At 36.6% G+C, this 17,560-nt stretch overlaps 1 protein-coding gene across 1 annotated transcript in view; it reads left to right on the top strand.

Moving 5' to 3' along the window:
- CFAP47 (cilia and flagella associated protein 47) overlaps positions 1-17,560 on the top strand; it is a 341,806-nt gene that overhangs the window by 70,932 nt on the left and 253,314 nt on the right. The window contains exons 31-33 of the mRNA XM_042788270.1: positions 2,769-2,862; positions 3,444-3,584; positions 12,430-12,625. Coding sequence (XP_042644204.1) covers positions 2,769-2,862; positions 3,444-3,584; positions 12,430-12,625 — 431 coding nt within the window. The remainder of the gene's footprint in view (positions 1-2,768; positions 2,863-3,443; positions 3,585-12,429; positions 12,626-17,560) is intronic.

The following is a 17,560-nucleotide window of genomic DNA, read 5'->3' as shown; positions in this document are numbered from 1 at the left end:
GGTTCTGACAAGGAGGCAGTCGGGTTCCTGTCCTTTTGCATACCTTATGCTTGCAGTTACCCCTAACAAAGTCTGTGCAGGATCTTCCAACAAAATTTTTGCAGACGTTTCCTTAAAGTGTTTTCATAGGATATTTTTGGAGCACTCCTAGATTGGGTCAAAATTTTATCCTGGTGGAACCTGATGGGTCTTATGTCCAGTTTTCCCATTTAGCTTTTCCAGGGAATCTAGGCATCTTGAAACTAGCATACATGATGTTATTTGCCTACTTTAAAATGATGTTGAGTTTTGGGGTAAGAGGATCACAACCTCTTTTGCTAAGCATAACAGTAATTGAAAGGAAATACTTAAATGTTTCTAAGATAGTTTTTTGGGCAATTTGGAAAGCTATTTCATTGTTAAATTTTAAGTAAAAGCCTTCAGTCTTACTGAGTTTTGACTGTTAACTCACTGACATACTCAGGGCAGAATTGGAGCAGCAGCCAACTGGTCAAGGCTAAGCTCAGCACCTCTGTTCAGCTCTTCTATGAGGGATGAAGTCTGATGATTGGAAATGAAGTAGTAATCCATAACAATCATAAAAAAATGATACAGGTGCCAATGAAAAGCAGTTCTAGCTGGGCTCCTGTGCTTATTTGTATTTGATGTTAGATGATTAAACTGTGCTCAGTATGTGCTTGGCATTACTACATCCTATTAGGATTTGCTCAAACTAGAAGAGGCAGAAACTATCAGATTTCTTCATTGTTCCTGATTTACAGATATTCTTTTCCTACTTCTGCATTTTAGGATCACCTAGAATATTTTCATTTCTTCACAGATTGTTATTTAAGAGTGTTTATAGATCATAGTACAAAAATGTCTGATATCTGCACTTGCTTGCATGACTGTAATGATGATAAGACATCTAGAGCCAGCCTAGAGACAAGTAATTCATCTGTGATCTGCTATCCCTGCATGTTCATTGTGATTTGTGGAAAGTGCAAATTCCCTCCTGAAGAAGCCCAGGAGAGCAATCTCTGGATAGAAATACACATTTCTCAGCTTTCTTCCTCTAACCACTACTTCCTGGTCAACATGGTTTGAATAAAGCATAATTCATCTTTCTAGTTTTCCACTTGCTAAAGTAGGTGGATGTTGCTTGCTGTTTCAAGCAACATTCCAAGAATCAGTTTTATTTTCCTGCCCTTAAAAGGTTTCCTTGGTACTTGACTACAGTAATAAAAGAAAAGGTTGGGTATTTTACAATGCATCTAACTAATTTGTTGCAAGCTGTGTGTCTTGGGAAAAAACATCTTAACAGTGTGAAAATACTGATCTTGGAGAAGTGGCATCATATTAAACATTGACCTTAATGAGGAGGGGTTTTTTTAAGACAGTGTTCCTCAATAGCAAAATTCAGCCAATTATGAGAATTTTGAGTTATATAGAACCCATCTTTATTATGATGACACGTAATGTTGTATTTAGCTTTTCTGAGGATGAAAATTGTAGATAACACCTATTCCCATATATCTACAAAGTAAAATAATTGAAGGAAAGATAGGACACCTGAAAAGATTAATGTTGTATAGCTTTCTTCTTTTATAATTTCTGAAGGACTGAAGTTTTAAAGGGATTTCATGGGACAGAGTCTATCACTTGATGGAAAATGGGAATTTCAGACATGATGAGTTTTAGAACTAGACTACTAACCTGAAGATATTTTGGGTCCTTGATTTAAAATATTTGTGTTTTAAAAAGCATGCTAGATAATTGTGTAAAAATTACAATTTCAATAATCTGAGAAGATAATGTCACTATGTAAAATATGGAGACAAAAAATGTGCTGTTACCAGCAAAATCTAATTCTGTGGGAAGAAAAATAAGTTCTTATGATCTTAATTTCAAACTGGGATGTATGATTTTTAATGCACAATATAAATTGAATTTGGACTGTATGGTACTGGAAAAGTATGATCAATTCATTTGAATGAGACTGGTTATATAACAAGAAAAGTTTATCCAGTTATTATTCACATTAGCCATGTTAAAAACACAAAGAACAATGTAAATCTAGAAATCCTAGAATAATCTTTCTGACCTAAAATTAAGGAAACTTTGCTGCTCCTCTGAGAAAAGGAAACATAAGGATTCTTCATTTTTTTCCCTCTTTCTAACAACATTTGTTTAAACTGTGTCATTTGAGATAAAGAATAGTCTTTCTTCACTTGGAAGTTAGCTTTTCCTGGTATTCAGTCTAGTGAAGTTGCCTTTTGCAACTGCAGTTACTTCTCCTATTGCATTTATTTGTCACCTGAGAACAGATGGAAGGTCAGTTTAACAATTAACAGTTTTGAAATAACTTTGCTTATACCGATAAGACTTCCAATATCAGACCTGCAGAATGATAAAAGCATCATCAAATTTTAATTCTACTAATGTTATGTAACACTGGTCCTTTGGCTTTCACATGGAATTGGGTATTATGTGTTTTGATGCTTTGTGCTATAAAAAATCCTTTATGGAGGAGCAATTCTCATAAAGAAGCCAGTCTGTCCAGAGTTTTATGTGCTTTTAGCATTTAGTTGTAGGCGTAGGAATTGAACATGAACTTCATAAATAGAATCTATCTAAAGCTATTAATACAACTGCATCATTAGTCCAAAGTGTATTCAGATAGAACTCAGATGAGCTTATGCATAGGTTAAGCAATGTAAAAAACTTGGACTGCTCCTGAAAAAAATTATCTGGTCTACCTATCAAATTTTCCCACTTAACAATTTCAGAAGCCAAGGAGCATATCTTCCTCATGTTATGCCAGAATTTCTGCTTGAACCTGATGATTATAAGAAATGGACTAAAGTGCAAACTGTGCTGAAGGTATGTTTAGGGGTTTTTTATGTTTGTTTTAGTTTTATTTAATTTTTTGTTATTTTTTTAACAAAGACCACGTGCTTACTGTCAATCCTTTGAAGACTAATGGAAGTCCTCAGTGGACCATGAGTATTCCTACTCTGGTGACTATTTTGGATTGCATAAGTCTAAGCACATGTATGAGATTGAACAGAAATTTAAACTGACATCAACTTTTACAGCCTCCTCTCCTGGTTTTCTCTTCCATTCCTTCCAATACTGCTGATATATGTGATTAATTTCCAATAAATGTTTTTGCAAAGTAGAATTAATTTTACTGCTTTCTATTGATTTTATAATTTAAAAAATTATCCTTTGTGTTGCCTCTTTGTCCTGATTGCTGCTTTCAACTCCTGTCAATTCTGTATTGTGCTGCTTATTCCTGAAATAGCATCAAATTATAAATGGTTCTAATGCTGATCACTGTTGCACTATCATAGACGTTACCAGTCATTTATGCCACTGATTCATTATTGTCCTCTTGTGAATTTCCTTTCCAAACTGCTGAAAGGAATATCAAAAATAAATCCCCTTCCTTTATCCTAAAGGGTCACACAACTGAGTTGGAAAAAGGAGATGTGAAAAACTCAGACATATTTAATGACAAGCACCTGTTCATTCTGAAGGACAGTGTATTTGAGACAATGAGCAAGCGAGCTTGGACAGATGTGCTACTGCAAATATACAAGGTAAATTGTAGATATATTTACTACTTAAATTCTGAAGAACTGATGGCAAAAAAACTTTGTTTTGAAAAAGTTCTGAGCTATATTCCAGTTGTTTTTGTTTTCCAAACATATATTTAAAATTAAATACTTTTAGGTGTTTCATTTCTCTCTAACAGAGAAGAAAAAAAATTAGTGAGGACATTTTAATTTTCTTAATTCTGAAGATTTAGTGGTGTGGTAATATATTTCAGTTAGGAAATACTATGTTAGAGTAGTCTGCATTTTGTAAAATTAAATGTTATAGAAATCTTATTACAAATAAAGAAAACTCTGCCATGACTTTTTGTTACCTTGGTTAGAATCACTTTTCACTGGAGATACTTAGTTGACTAGACATATGCATATATAACCATGATATTTATTATCTTACATTAGAATAGAATTTTTAAACAGGTAAACATTTTTTATAATACCTATTCCTTTTAAGATATAATGAACTTGGTTAGTATGGACTTTTCAAATTTTAATTCAATTTTATTTTTACTGATGTTAGATGAAAGTTTTGTATGCTTAAATTATGTTTTCCAAAGTAAATCTGATGTGCTCACCAATGATCAGTAAAGTTTATATACTTAAAAATAAATATTTGTTTATTTCTATTCAAAGGGTTGGAAAATAAGTGAAAAATGTAAATATTATCTGGGCTTCCCAGTACAAGACAGATGTGGACATACTGGAGTGTGACTCCAGTGGAGGGTCCCCAAAATTATTTAAGAGACTGAAGTCATACGGGGAGAGAGTGAGAGAGCTGAGATTGTTCAGCCAGGAGAAGAGAAGGTTCAGGGGGCATCTTATCAATCTGATGGGAGGGTGTACAGACAGTGCCAGACTATTCTCAGTAGTGCCCAGTGATATAGTGAGAGGCACTAGGCACAAACTGAAATACGGGAAATCCCATTTAAACATAAGAAACGTTTTTACTGTGAAGGTGGTCACATACTGTAACAGGTTGCCCAGAGGGGTTGTGGAGTTTCTATCCTTGGAAATATCCAAACCCCAACTGAACGTGATCCTGGCAACCCATTCTAGCTGATTCTGCTTTGAGCAGGAGGTTTGGACTAGGCAATCTCCAGAAGTGCTTTTCAACCTCAACTATTCTGTGATTATGTGATTATTTACTGAAAAATGATAATAAAGAATGAAAAAAATTATATTAGAGTAAGTGTGTAACAAAGATGTAGAGTTGATCTAAAATAAAACAATGAGAAAAATAGCTGAGAGAGGAACCGACAACGAACAGTATGTATACCTGGACTGAGACAGATGACCCTAAGGACACATGGGAACATGGAAGTGGAAAAAAGCAATCATAGTGACCAGAAAGCGAGTCACTTTGCTATTTTTTCAATTTTCTGAATTATTCATAGATATGTGACAGACTAGCACAAAGAAGAAAAACGCCAAAATTAATAGTATGCATGTGTGTTGGTTTGGTTTTGATTTTTCTCTTCCCCTGATGAGCTGAAACTTTAAAAAATAGGTAACTTGAAATGTCTTGATTGAGTCAGGTTTTATATTGGGTTTATGTGTCAAGGTTTTGGCAACAGGGTGCTACAGGGATGACTTCTGTGAGAAGATGCCAGAAGCTGTCCCATGTCTGACAGAGCCAACGCCAGACAGGTCCAAGATGGACCTGCTGCTGACCAAGGCTGAGCCCATCAGTGACAGTAGTAGCATCCCTGTGAAAACATACTTTAGAAGGGGAAAAAGCTGCTGCGCAACAGCAGCCCAAGAGAGGAGTGAGAATATGTGAGAGAAACAACTCTGCAGACACCAAGGTCAGTAAAGGAGGGGAGGAGGTGCTCCAGGCACTGGAGCAGAGATTCCACCGCAGTCCCTGAAGAAGATAGTGGTGATGGAGGTTGTACCCCTGCATCCAGTGAGGTCCCCATGCTGGAGCATGTGGATGTGCCTGACGGATGTCGTGACCCCATGGGAAGCCCATGCTGTAGCAGGCTCCTGGCAGGACTTGTGGAACCCATGGAGAGAGAGGAGCCCATGCTAGAGCAGGTTTGCTGGCAGGACTTGTGACCCTGTGGGAGACTCATGCTGGAGCAGTCTGTTCCTGAAGGACTGCACCCCATGGAAAGGGCCCATGCTGGAGCAGTTTGTAAAGACCTGCAGCTGTGGGAAGGACTCATGTTGGAGAAGTTTGTGGAGGACTGTCTCCCACAGGCTGGACCTCGTGCTGCAGCAGGGGAAGTGCGTGAGGAGGAAGGAGCAGCAGAGACAATGTGTGATGAACTGTCCACAACCCCCATTCTCCATCCCCATGCATCCCCGCTGCAAGGGAGGAGGTAGAGAAAATTTGGAGTGAAGTTGAGCCTGGGAAGGCCCCTCAAGGGAGGGTTGGGAAGGTCTTTTAAGATTGTTCTTATTTCTTATTATCCTACTCTGATTTAGATTGGCAATAAATTTAATTAACTTCCCAGGTCAAGTCTATTTTATCCATGACAGTAACTGCAGAGTAGTGTCCCTGTCCTTATCTCAACCAATGAGCCTTTTGTTGTATTTTCGTCCCACTGTCCAGTTGAGGAGGGGGAGTGGCTCGGTGGGAGCCTGGCAGCTAGCCAAGGTCAATCCACCACAGATATATTGGGAAATATACTTTAAACATTCACACATGTATTATCAAAAAGTTTCAGCTATTAAAACAGTTATGAATTTTGTGTTGATAAGATATTGACATATAGGTAAAAGAGAAATTAGTTTCAGTTTTGATCAAATTATTAATAATTGCAATTTGGCACTTAAGAAAATTTCTAGTATTTACAGTAACAGGTTAAAGACATCTTCAAACATAAAAAATTGATAATTTCTATAGTGTATCATTGACTTTATTTTATTTTTTTGTATTGTTAGAAATGGGGTCTAATGAGATTTTGTTTAAACTTAATAAATCAAACCAATGAAGAAATAATATTTGTATACCACATTCAAATAAATCTTGTGATTTATTTAGTATGATCAGGTAATATGAAAACATTACCTAATTAATCTAAGCAAAATATTTTCTCTGCATATGTTGTGGTTTAACCCCAGATGGCAACTAAGCCCCTCATAGCTTCTTGTTCACTCCCCCACCATGGGATTGGGGTAGAGAATCAGGAGAATAAAAGTGAGAAAGCTCATGGGTTGGGATAAAGACTGTTTAGTAGGTAAAACAAAAGTAATGTGTGTAAGCAAAACAAAACAAAGATTTCATTCACCACTCCTCATGGGCAGGCAGGTGCTCAGCCATCTGCAGGAAAGCAGGGCTCCATCATTCATAACAGTGACTTGGGAGGACAAATGCTATCATTCTGAAGGTTCCCAGTTTTATATGCTGGGCATGACGTCACATGGTATGGAACATCCCTTTGGTCAGTTGGGGTCAGCTGTCCCGGCTGTGTCCCCTCCCAACTTCTTGTGCCCCCCAGCCTCCTCGCTGGTGGGGCAGTCTGAGAAGCAGAAAAGGCCTTGGTGCTGTGCAAGTACTGCTCAGCAGTATCTGAAATATCCCTGTGTTATCAACAGTTTTCAGCACAAATCCAAAACATTAGCCCCATACCAGCTACTATGAAGAAAATGAACTTTATCCCAGTCAAAACCAGCACGTTATTTTCTGAACATTATCAGAAAGTGGCTAGACCGTTAACAACAAAACCCAGTTGTGATTAATCTGCTTCTTCAAAGATCAGATTATAGGATATGAAATCAAACAGCTGATATTTTGATGCTTACCTGTTCTTTATAAGAACAAAAAATCAGGTCATTTTTGTGAAGAATACAAATGTCTTCATTGTATTTTTTTCTTAGAGGAATAAATTTATTGGCTTTTTTTGGTTTGCATTTTTTTTTTCCTTTTGTATGTGTGGATGTGCAGTTGTTTACTGTAGGGCAGCAGAATGGATCACCCAAGATATCTGTGGTTAGGAAGAAGATGAGAAGATGCAGGAAAAAACCCAGAGATTTATTGGTTATGTCCCCATGAAAGAAATCTTGCTCTGAAAGGCTTAAAATGTAAAGTGAAATATAAGATAGGATGTGAAAAATCATTCTAAGTTGTGTAGTAAGTGCTTACTTAAATCTGTGGCCTTTTTTTGTCTTCTAAAAAGGGTGGTATAATTGAATACTGGTTTTCAGGTGGCAGCAGTCCAGCTTTGCTCGTGCCTCAACTTTGTTCTAGAAGTTTTAATCCTTTTTAATCCTTTCCACCGTTTTCTTTCATGTGTACACGTCAAGTGCAATCTTTAAAAATAAACTTTGTAACCTTTCCAATATCTGAGAGCAAGGCATCATCATGAATTTACATTAGTGTAGGTGTGGGCAAAGAACATGTCTTAGATGATGGGGAAAACCAGGTTTTCCTAGCTGTGTTTTTCTGCCCCTTTCCTTATGCTGTGACTCCTGGAGTAGGGTGGTGCTTCCAAATAGATCTTTCATCTCCCAGACCACTGGTGTAGACACAAGAATGGGACAGAACACATGGTTGCTGGTCATATGAAAGAGTTCAGGTTTAGATCAGCTTAAACCCATTGTGAAGATGTGCCCTTCATCATTCTAGTTCTGTTTCATGCATGAGAAGCATGTTTCAACTTCTCATTCATTGTTCCTTCATGTTTCCATAATACTAATACTTTTTTATGGCCTTATAACATCACATTCATCTTCTCTATCTCTCCTGTTAATGTTTTAGGAATTATATGTCTCTGTTTTATGTTTTTGTGGTAGCCTTATGTGGTTTGGCTAACATGGTATTCAATTAAATATAATAAAGCATAGGCAGAACTCTTAAGATAACATGACTTTATATCGGAACTAGTTACTTAACACTCAAAGTCCTGTTCTCTCTTCCATACCATTTTGTTCAAACCCATTTTTGGTAAGGGTGACCATGACTGCTGCTGAACAAGGTTTATTTATATATTTTATTAAATTTGTAAAGAAAGCTTTGGAACAATAAAGAAAAACAATATATGAACTGTCAAGGCAGCAAGGTTGGTTTGTATAAAAAGTATTTATTTGGCTAGTGTTGAAATATTCTGAAGTTAAGAGAATGTTTCATATCTTAAAAGCAGTTTCATTAAAATGAAAGTAGAGACAAGCCTTTTTGTGATTATGATAGCCTGATACCAAGCAAGATGAGATGAAATAGAGTCCTTTCTTACTCACATAGCATACTGCAAATTTCAGAAACTGTTAAAAGAATTCATCTATTCACCAGAGAAGTTTTGTTATCCAATTTTATTTTACAAATAAAATGCTGCTGTTAGAAATACTTAATATTATTCTTTATCCACTAAAATGTCATCTCATATTGCTTTCATGTTCATACCTGATACATTATGGTCCACTTACTGGTTATGAAAACTTCTGTTGCTGCAGAAGTTCCAGAGGAAAAAATGCATACAGAAATGCAGCTCAGAAAAATGGAAAAGTAAGTTTATTCTAAAGAAAGGGTAGAACCTGTGGAGAATAAAAGGAGAAATTCATCAATCATAAAGATATACTTTTAGTTCTCTTTTTGAGCAAGGAAGAAAATACTGATGGTATTCTATAAATCTTGAAAGTCTAGGCTGATGGAAACACATGGACGCTGACAGCAGAAGTGGTAATTTAGCCCTTGGGTCAAGCCAGATTTTCAATAAAGATAATCCATCTTTAAAATTAATGACCGTGCAGTAATAAGGATGCTTTTTATGGTTATAATTAATAACATTTTTCTAACCTTCTAGCTTTTTTTATATATAATGAATACAGTATGCTCCAAAAAGCCATTGTATGCTAATGTCTTGGCCCCCCTCAGCAGGGTCTCAATAGAAATGTAGACATGTGGACATCTTAGATTAGTAAGGATTGGATTTTTCTTGTTAAGAGACAGTAAAAGAACGTTTTATGTGTAAATAATATTTCATATTTTCTTCTAAAAGTAGTTGTCATTACTCTTTCCTGTGTTGATCCTTTTGGTAGAACATCAGGTTATACTGGTAAAGGAATTTTGCAGTAAATTAACCTGCAAAGACTGCTTTTTGAGAAAGCATGAAATAGTATATATTTGCTTGCTTTCTTTTGCTGTTGTTTTCTTCAGATTTGTATCTAAGGATGCTGATATAAAAGTTTGAGATTTCTTTTTCTCTTAAGATAGTTACATGCCAATCAATAAAATGCCATGGAGATAAATCTAAATATTTAAATTAAGTCAGATCAGCCATCTCTAGATGGGACTAGATTATGCTGAACTGGAATGTCTCAAGGTTTAAAATGGATGACAGTCCTTCATGTTATCTGGGAAAAAAAAAAAAGAAAACCACATGTAAATGTGGAAGCTGTGAAGCCACATGGCTGTAGCTGTGTCATACTATATGTAAGAGTGTTCCTCTCCATCTGCATCAAGTGGAGGGATTAAAATGTTTTAATGCTTTGCCTCAAGAAACTGAGGCTTTCTCTAATGCACCTGTTAAAATCTGGTATTGGAAACTGATATGAACAGAAACAATTACACGAGGGATGCAAGCTTTTTTCATTCAGATTAGATCAAATGAAATTAAATTGCCTTTTATTTATGCATATATATATCAGGGAATTAGACATCCTTAAGAGTGTTTAAGGGACTGAGAAACTGGGCCAAATCTCACTTCAGAGTAACATTTTATTAGATTGGCTTTCATTGTCAATGGACATTGTCAATGATTAGTTGTTAGCTTTTTTTTTTTTTTGCCTTCTTTTTTTCCTCCTTCAAACAGTTAGTCCTTAACAAACGCATCCCAAATTATCTGTGGATATATGACACTATGGAGCTGATGCAGTCTAGTTAGTATTTATGGCCATGCTCCTTGATAGTCAGCCACTGGTGACTGTGGTCAGGCTCAAGAACTCTTTTAAGAGGGAGGATGAAACCAAAACTGCTGATTTCATCATCACCCTGAAAATCAAGTTCTGTGTTCCTCCTTCAAATACCTTTTTGGTGATGTCATTTCAGTTGGGAAAAAAAAAAAAGATCAAAAGTATTGTGTAGAATTTGTACTTTTAATTTCTTTATATTTCTTATATATTCTATATGCATATGTTTATACATATATATATTTTTTAATGTACATTCATGCAAGACTTAGTGAAGGACCTCTGAGTACCAAGAACTTTATTGTAGACATCATAATGTTTATTTTTTCAGGAGAAACAGTCAGTGTAATTTGGACTTAAATGAGCAATGGGGTCATGAAAGATGACATTTCAAGAGTGCCTGTAGATTGGACTGGAGATCAGTGTAGTAGTTCAGTAATTAGTGCTTTAGATAGAATATAGACAGTAAGTCTTGGAATCCAGATGGGTTCAGTGATTTCATCCAGTTCATCAAAACTTGGAAAAAAGTTGGAAAGAAAAAATATTTAGAATCATAGAAATATAGAATATCTTAAGTTAGAAGTGACACACAAGGATCATCAAGTCCAATTTCCTGCTCCTCACAGGACTACCTAAAACTAAACCATATGACTGAGAGCGTTGCCCGGGTGCAATTCTCTTCTCCAAGCTGAACACACCAAGTGACCTCAGCTGCTCATCATAAGTCTTGCCCTCAACACCATTCACCATCTTGGTCACCTTCCTCTGGACACACTCTAATAATTTGATGTCCTTCTTATATTGTTGTGCCCAAAAGTGCATACAGTGCTTGAGGTGGGGCTGTACCAGTGCAGCGTAGAGTGGGACAATCACCTCCCTTGACTGGCTAGCTATGCTGTGCTTGATACATCCCAGGACACTGTTGGCCCTTTTGGCTGCCGGGACACACTGCTGACTCATGTTCAACTTGCCATCAACCCAACCCCCCAGATCTCTTTCTGTGGGGCTGCTCTATAGCTTCTCATCCCCCAATTTGTATGTATAAGAACGATTACCCTGTCCCAGGTGCAGAACATGGCACTTCGTCTTGTTAAATTTCATACAGCTGGTGATTGCCCAACTCTTTAGTCTATCTACATCTCTCTGTAAGGCCTGTCTGCCCTTGAGGGAGTCCACAGCTACTCTTGATTTGGTATTGTCAGCTAACTTGATCTACATTCGCTTCCTGTGTCCAGATGATTTACATAAACACTAAAGAGCAATGGCCCTAAAACTGAGACTTGGGCAACCCCACTGGTGACTGGCTGCCAGCCTGGTGTAACCCCATTTACCATAACTCTTTGCGCCTGACCCATCAACCAATTGTTCACCCACTGTATTATGGACTTGTCTAGGTGTATACTGGACATTTTGTTCAGAAGGATACTGTGACAGACAGTACCAAAAAGTTTGCTAAAATCCAAAACCCCCACATCTAATGGCTTCCCTTGGTCAACTGGATGGGTGACCTTCTCATAAAAGGAAATTAAGTTGATTAAGCAGGACTTCCCCTCACGAATCCGCGCTGGCTATGACCGATGACTGTGTTGTCTCTCAAGTGTTTTTCAACAACTCCCAGAAGAGCTTTCTCTGTAATTTTACCAGGCACTGAAGTGAGACTGACAGGCCTCTAATTACCAGGGTCTTCCTTCTTTCCCCCTTTTAAAACTGGGACATTTGCCAGCTTCCAGTTGACTGGGACCTCTCCAGACTCTCAAGACCATTTGGAAGCTTCAGTTTGCATTTTGTTTAAGGAAGCAAAAGAATTCCCTAAAACCTCAACAAATCTGTTCTCTTGTGTTATACACATATTAATGTGTAATCTCTTGAACCTTTTCTAAATTATAACACCTTTTAAGTTTGAAGTGTTTTTTTTTTTTTTATCATTCAACTTGAAATAGTTCTTTTTACAGTTTGTGCTTAAAACCACTTTTTTTAATTTCAGGTGTTTGTTCTTCCACGTGTTTCTTCGCGTAGTAGCACTGATCAGTGCAGCTTGGAAAATATGCAAAACATGCCAAAAATAAACTCAGAACTTTTATCCAGTAATATATATTCTCCCTATGAACGAACCATCCTCACCTGGTTGAATAAACATTATGAGAAGAATCGAAAAACTGTGTGGAAAGATTGTCGAAAAGGTGAAATACTCTTCCTTCTAATACTCTTTTTGTAGACTTTTAATGTTGTTATTCATAGAGATATTGTGACAACTTGCCACTGAAAGTATTTTTTTTTTTGGATAAGTTATTGCCTACCCGTACGTATTTCCTTTCCTTGTGTTTCTGTGTTCCCAGAACAATGTCTTTTGACTAGCACTGTTCATGAAATATCTTATGTGTTCTGTGTGTTCTTATAGTTTCTAACTGGGCATAAGTGGTGAAGTGTGGTGAACCTTCTCACTTTCTTTTTTTATATTAATTATCACAGGAGGAAAATGTTAAGAGTAATCTCTTCCTCTTCATTTTCCTGTTTATAATCACATGCAGTTGTTGGTATTTGTGCTTATAGTGGTGTGTTTGAGAGCTAGCTTTTCAGAATTTTTAGAATAATTTTTGCATTGCCTTTCTTCTAATGCCATTTAGGAAGGTAATGGAGACCAAATTTCCAGATTATAAATCTTGTCCTACTTTCAAGATCAGTACGACACCTCATGATTGCTTGGGTAATGTTAGACAAAATGACCTGTTCCATTTAAGACGGATCTAGGCAGTTCTGGTATTCAGATCTGATAAAACTGTTCAACCAGTAGTAATTATTACTTCTATTTCCTTGTATGATTTCTCCCTTTTGCTTCTTGTCCCCAACTTCATTGTCTTTCTCAGCATTAACTCTGGATGGATAGTTAACACCAAGAAAGAGCAGTCTGATGATGATCAGGGAAGAGCTTCAGAATGGCTCATAAACCACATATGGAAAAGAATGTCTAGTGTCTTTCTTGCCTTGAGTGATTTCTGACCTGTCTGAATTATGGATAATCTATTTGCATATCATCTTCCATAAGTCTCAATTGGGCATATTCTCTACCTTGCATATGCTTTGAATGTCCCCTTGTTTTTCTTATTTTATTGTATAGAAGCAAATTATACTAGATGTTCTCAACTGTGTTGAATAATTCTGCTGATAAGATTGAAAGGTCATCCAGTAGAAGTAAATGTGTAGTTGTCAACTCATAGTTTGAGTCTGATTTTATGATTAACTCAGGGAGCTTCCCTAGCTAAAGTAGCATGTCCTATAATAAGTAGATGTATTTGCAGTGTCTTTTTTTCTTATTATCTGTGTCAAGTGCCTGCTTTAGTGGAATGTATTATAGTTGCAAGCACTCTGCTGTGCTGGGTGTTATCTGAGTCCTTTGTGTGTAGGTGACAACTTGTAGAGAGAATGGCTAGCTACCTGGCCAGTGTTGTGGCTGACCATAAATGCTGTATGAGTATGTTTCTCAATGCTTTTGTCTGTTTTCTTTCCTGTAGATTCTAGTAATGCCTGGATGTTGAGGTGTGGCTAGCCTTGTTCTCACCTGTGGGAACTCTATGGGGAGAATATGAGTGTCAAAATGCATATTATTTAACATTAAAATTTTAATTGAGTTATAATGTCTAAAGATGAGAGGAGTGAAGATGAACTGTAAAGTGCAAACCTAGTGGACACTACTGGGCAAAACCCCCAAATGACTCAGTCCAAGTGGAATTTCTACTGATGATGCATTTTAAGGAGCCAGTTATTGAAAGTGTTTTAGTTGCCTAAGAGTAAATTAGAATATTAAAATGAGGGTTTTTTAAAGGAGTTGTCATATGGTTATCAGCAGTTGTAAAGTACATTTTTTACAATAATTTAGTTCTTAAAGGCTCCCCAAAATTGGCATCCAAAAAAGAATAATTTAATTGCAATATGGGGGTTCTCAGACAATAAAAATAACATCTATTAAATCATGCTAATAGAACAGGTAACTCAGTAGGCTAATATATTAATTTTTGCAGACCTGGTTGCATATTTGGCTCTGGGTCACAGGTGAAGGTAAGTTTTGTGGTTACTGACAGGGGAAATTTATCTGCATTATATTTCTCTTACAATTTCACTTAATTATACTTTTCTGCTTTCAGGGAAGTGCAAGACTGGGATGAGAAGGCAGACATTATATATGCTTTCTGAGTGTGGGAAGTTACAGATTACTGCCTTGCTATACTGACTTGTATATAGCTTTTTTGGTTCATGAGTTCTATACTCTGTTTACTAGATGGCACACAGAAGTAGCTTGGTGTATGCACATGAGCATGCCCTTTTATTTTGTTTCTATTTCCATTTCTCTCACAAAGCTACATAAATGACCATTGCTAAAGATACAATTAAAAGAAAAAAAAAAGAGAGAAAATTCTGACAAGTTATGGAATTCATAGTCTTAATCTTATACCTTTGCATTGTAAAAGTTCTTAACATTGTGATCTTACACTGTTCTGTTCCACCGATGACCTGCCTCAATACCTCTTTGAATCTTCTGATTTAGCTTTCACTTTCATCTTCCTTTTTTTTTGCTTTTACTGCCTCAGAATTAATTGGTGTCTGTTATTGTGCTATTCTTTCTGAAAAATGGGGCAGAGAATCTGATGATGAAGGACACAGGAAAGACTGAGGTACTCAGTGCATTCTTTGCTTTGGTCTTTACTGGTAAGACTGGCACTGAGCAATCCCAGGCCCTCAAGATGAATGGAAAATTCTGGATCAAGGAAGACTTAGCTTTGGTAGAGGAGGATGATGTTCGTTAGGGAGCACTTTAACAAATAGGACAAACACAAGTCTGTGAGACCCGATGGAATGCACCAGCAAGCACTGAGGGATCTGGACAATGTCACTGTGAGACCATGCTTAGTAATCTTGGAAAGGTCGGGACAATTGGGGAGAAGTTTGGAAGAGATTTGGAAGAGAGCAAATGCTATTCCTATCTGGAAGAAGGAGGATTCGGGGAGCTACAGGCCAGCCAGCTTCGTTTCTTGGGATGGTGATGGAGTAAATAACCTCAGAAACCATTTCCAAACATATGAAGGACAACAAATTGTTTGGGAGTAGTCAGCATGAATTTACAAAGGAGAAATCATGCTTGACCAACCTGATTGCCTTCCACAATGACATGACTAGCTCAGTGGACAGCTTGTGACCAGTGGATGTTGCTTATCTCAACTTTGGCAAGACTTTCAGTAGACTCCTGTAACATCCTCATAAACAAACGGATGAAGTACAGGATAAAGTGAGATGGACTGAATTTAGGTTGAACTGCCACGCTCACCAGGTTATGATCAGTGGCACTAAGTCCGGCTGGAGGCTGGCCACCAGTAATGTACCTCAGGGATTATTAGACTGAATTTGTTTTTTAAGATCATACACTGGAGAAGAACTTGCATATCTCATCAGATTTAATATTCTAATATACTCTTGGTCCTTTAAATTTTATGATGTTAAGGTTAGTCATCAAATTTATACTGTGATATTGTGACATTTTTAATCATGTTAGCCTTAAATTAATCATTTAAACAGGCTTTTTCAGAGCAGTTAGAAGTGTCATAAGGAAAAGCACCGAAGTATAGTAGATGTTTATACAACCCAGCTGAAAGTCCCAAATATCCTCCATTTTGTATTTTTGTTGTTGCTATTTGCTTAATATCATTAATTTTAAGAAAAATATCCAGATCAGAGAGGAATTACCACTTTTTGTTTAACGTTTATGGGCCTGCTTATTATCATCCAGACACTCTGTTTGAATAAAGAATTAGCCCTGACTAGCTATCTATCTTGACCATGGAGCTGCTTTCAGCTCAGGCTAATGTGTTGGGTCATCCATTCCTACTAAATAAATGAAGATCTATGCAGGCCACATTTTTCAGTCTTTCCTTTGATACCTAAGCTACTTAAAGTGAAATGTGACAGCGAGCCAAGCCTAAGCTACTGCAGGGCAGAGAGGTTTTAAATATACATCTTTATTACTTCCTACTAAAGTTGAAGATAACTATGGCATTCATCATAATTCTTCTCTTGCAGGAATTAAATCTCAGTAACTTTGAGAGAACATTAGCAAGGAGTTTACTATCTCCACATCTTCTGCCCTTACTGCTACTAAAAAAATAAATGTTTTAAAAGCAGCTTGGCATATGTTTTAGGACGACAGGCTTGTAATATGTCTTACTGACCATAAAATGGAAAGCCAATGTTGAAACTTGAGACCAAATGCTGTAAAACGGCAAATGCAACTTTGCCTATTCAGCTGAGACCTTAATTACACATGAAATATAAGATTCAGTGCCCACTTAAGGCATTATATGGGCAATAGTAATGATAGGAGAGGAAGCATGAGTTTTTTGAGTGTAATGAATTTTCAATTTACCTTCTACCATTCCTTATCTTCTAATTTCTTTTCAACATTTCTCTCTGAAGGATTAGCTACTAATAGTATGACAAAATAAGTGTCAGGAAAAAAAGTTAAAAAGTTGCTAAAGTTTTGGAATGTCATAACTCAAAACCTGTACTTCCTAAACAGAAGAAGATTTTTCAAATTAGTGAATTAAATTGACACCTTAGAAGCTGCATGATTCTTGGCATGGTGAAAAACATAAGTTATGTTTTGGGAAACAAGGAATTTTCTTGAATGTATCCCATGAAGATCTTGAAAAGAGTAGATAATTCTATGTTTAATTAAAAATTGTTAGAGAATATGACAGCCAGTAAATTGAACAATATCTGAACAATCAAAGTAAGTCTGAGATGTAAGAGCTGTCTCCAGAGTAGATACACCTTCATTTTACTGGAAAATCTGCTTAGAATGTAAATTCTACTTACAAGGAAAAAAGAAGTGCTAATCCAGTGACAATGTAGGTTTGTCTGAAAATGTCAGGCATAGTAACATCTCTCAAGACTCTTACTCTCAAGTAGGAAAGTTTTAATTTTGATGCATTTTATTCACTTCACTGTGAGGTGAGGATTTGTTGTGTTTTTTTTTTTTTTTTTTTTTTTTTTTTTTTTTTGTTTTGTTTTTAAATGTTATCAGTTTAGCATCACATCTGCAGTAAAAAGTATGAAGAGGGAGAGATTTT

The sequence above is a fragment of the Tyto alba genome, unplaced genomic scaffold (assembly GCF_018691265.1).
Source record: "Tyto alba isolate M040663 unplaced genomic scaffold, T.alba_DEE_v4.0 Super-Scaffold_14, whole genome shotgun sequence".
NCBI classification, from domain to species: domain Eukaryota; kingdom Metazoa; phylum Chordata; class Aves; order Strigiformes; family Tytonidae; genus Tyto; species Tyto alba.
This window is presented reverse-complemented; position numbering and strand designations above follow the sequence as displayed.